This window comes from Penaeus monodon, chromosome 15, assembly GCF_015228065.2.
Source record: "Penaeus monodon isolate SGIC_2016 chromosome 15, NSTDA_Pmon_1, whole genome shotgun sequence".
Taxonomy (NCBI): domain Eukaryota; kingdom Metazoa; phylum Arthropoda; class Malacostraca; order Decapoda; family Penaeidae; genus Penaeus; species Penaeus monodon.
The window spans coordinates 24975939-24976464 of record NC_051400.1 but is presented as its reverse complement, the minus strand read 5'-3'; the positions used below and the strand labels follow the sequence as shown (position 1 = coordinate 24976464).

General features: G+C 39.5%; 1 protein-coding gene across 1 annotated transcript in view; it reads left to right on the top strand.

Annotated features, from left to right (window-relative positions):
- LOC119582136 (mucin-5AC-like) overlaps window positions 1-526 on the top strand; it is a gene marked incomplete in the record, with an annotated part of 2005 nt that overhangs the window by 1066 nt on the left and 413 nt on the right. Inside the window, 1 exon segment of the mRNA XM_037930373.1 lies at window positions 1-526. Within this exon segment, the coding sequence (XP_037786301.1) occupies window positions 1-236 (236 nt within the window).

The following is a 526-nucleotide window of genomic DNA, read 5'->3' as shown; positions in this document are numbered from 1 at the left end:
GAGCTTCGACCGGACCAACCGGAGTAGTCACTGGCACAACCTCAGTTTCAGGGTCAACTGGATCAGCCACTATACCCTCAGAAACAACTACACCCACACACTCAACCACACCCTCAGAAACAACACCCACACACTCAACCACACCCTCAGAAACAACTACACCCATAGGCTCAACCACGCCCTCAGAAACAACTACACCCATAGATGTAACCTCATCTTCAGAAACATGGATGTAACCACACCTTCAGAAACAACTAAAACAACAAAGTCTACAACAGAAGAAACCAACTTATGAAATGACACATACGTATAACACGTTACAATAAATTCACAAACAACTTTTATAACACTGTAATGCTAACGCAGATACTGTATAATAGATAATACACAATAACCCCCTATGAAAATACAGTAGATATTATGTGTAATCAATATCATATATTTACCTTACATGTTAAGTGTCTGAATTATATCGTTTGTGTTACAGACGTCCGTTGTGATTCCACTGTAATCTCTATTGCATTCT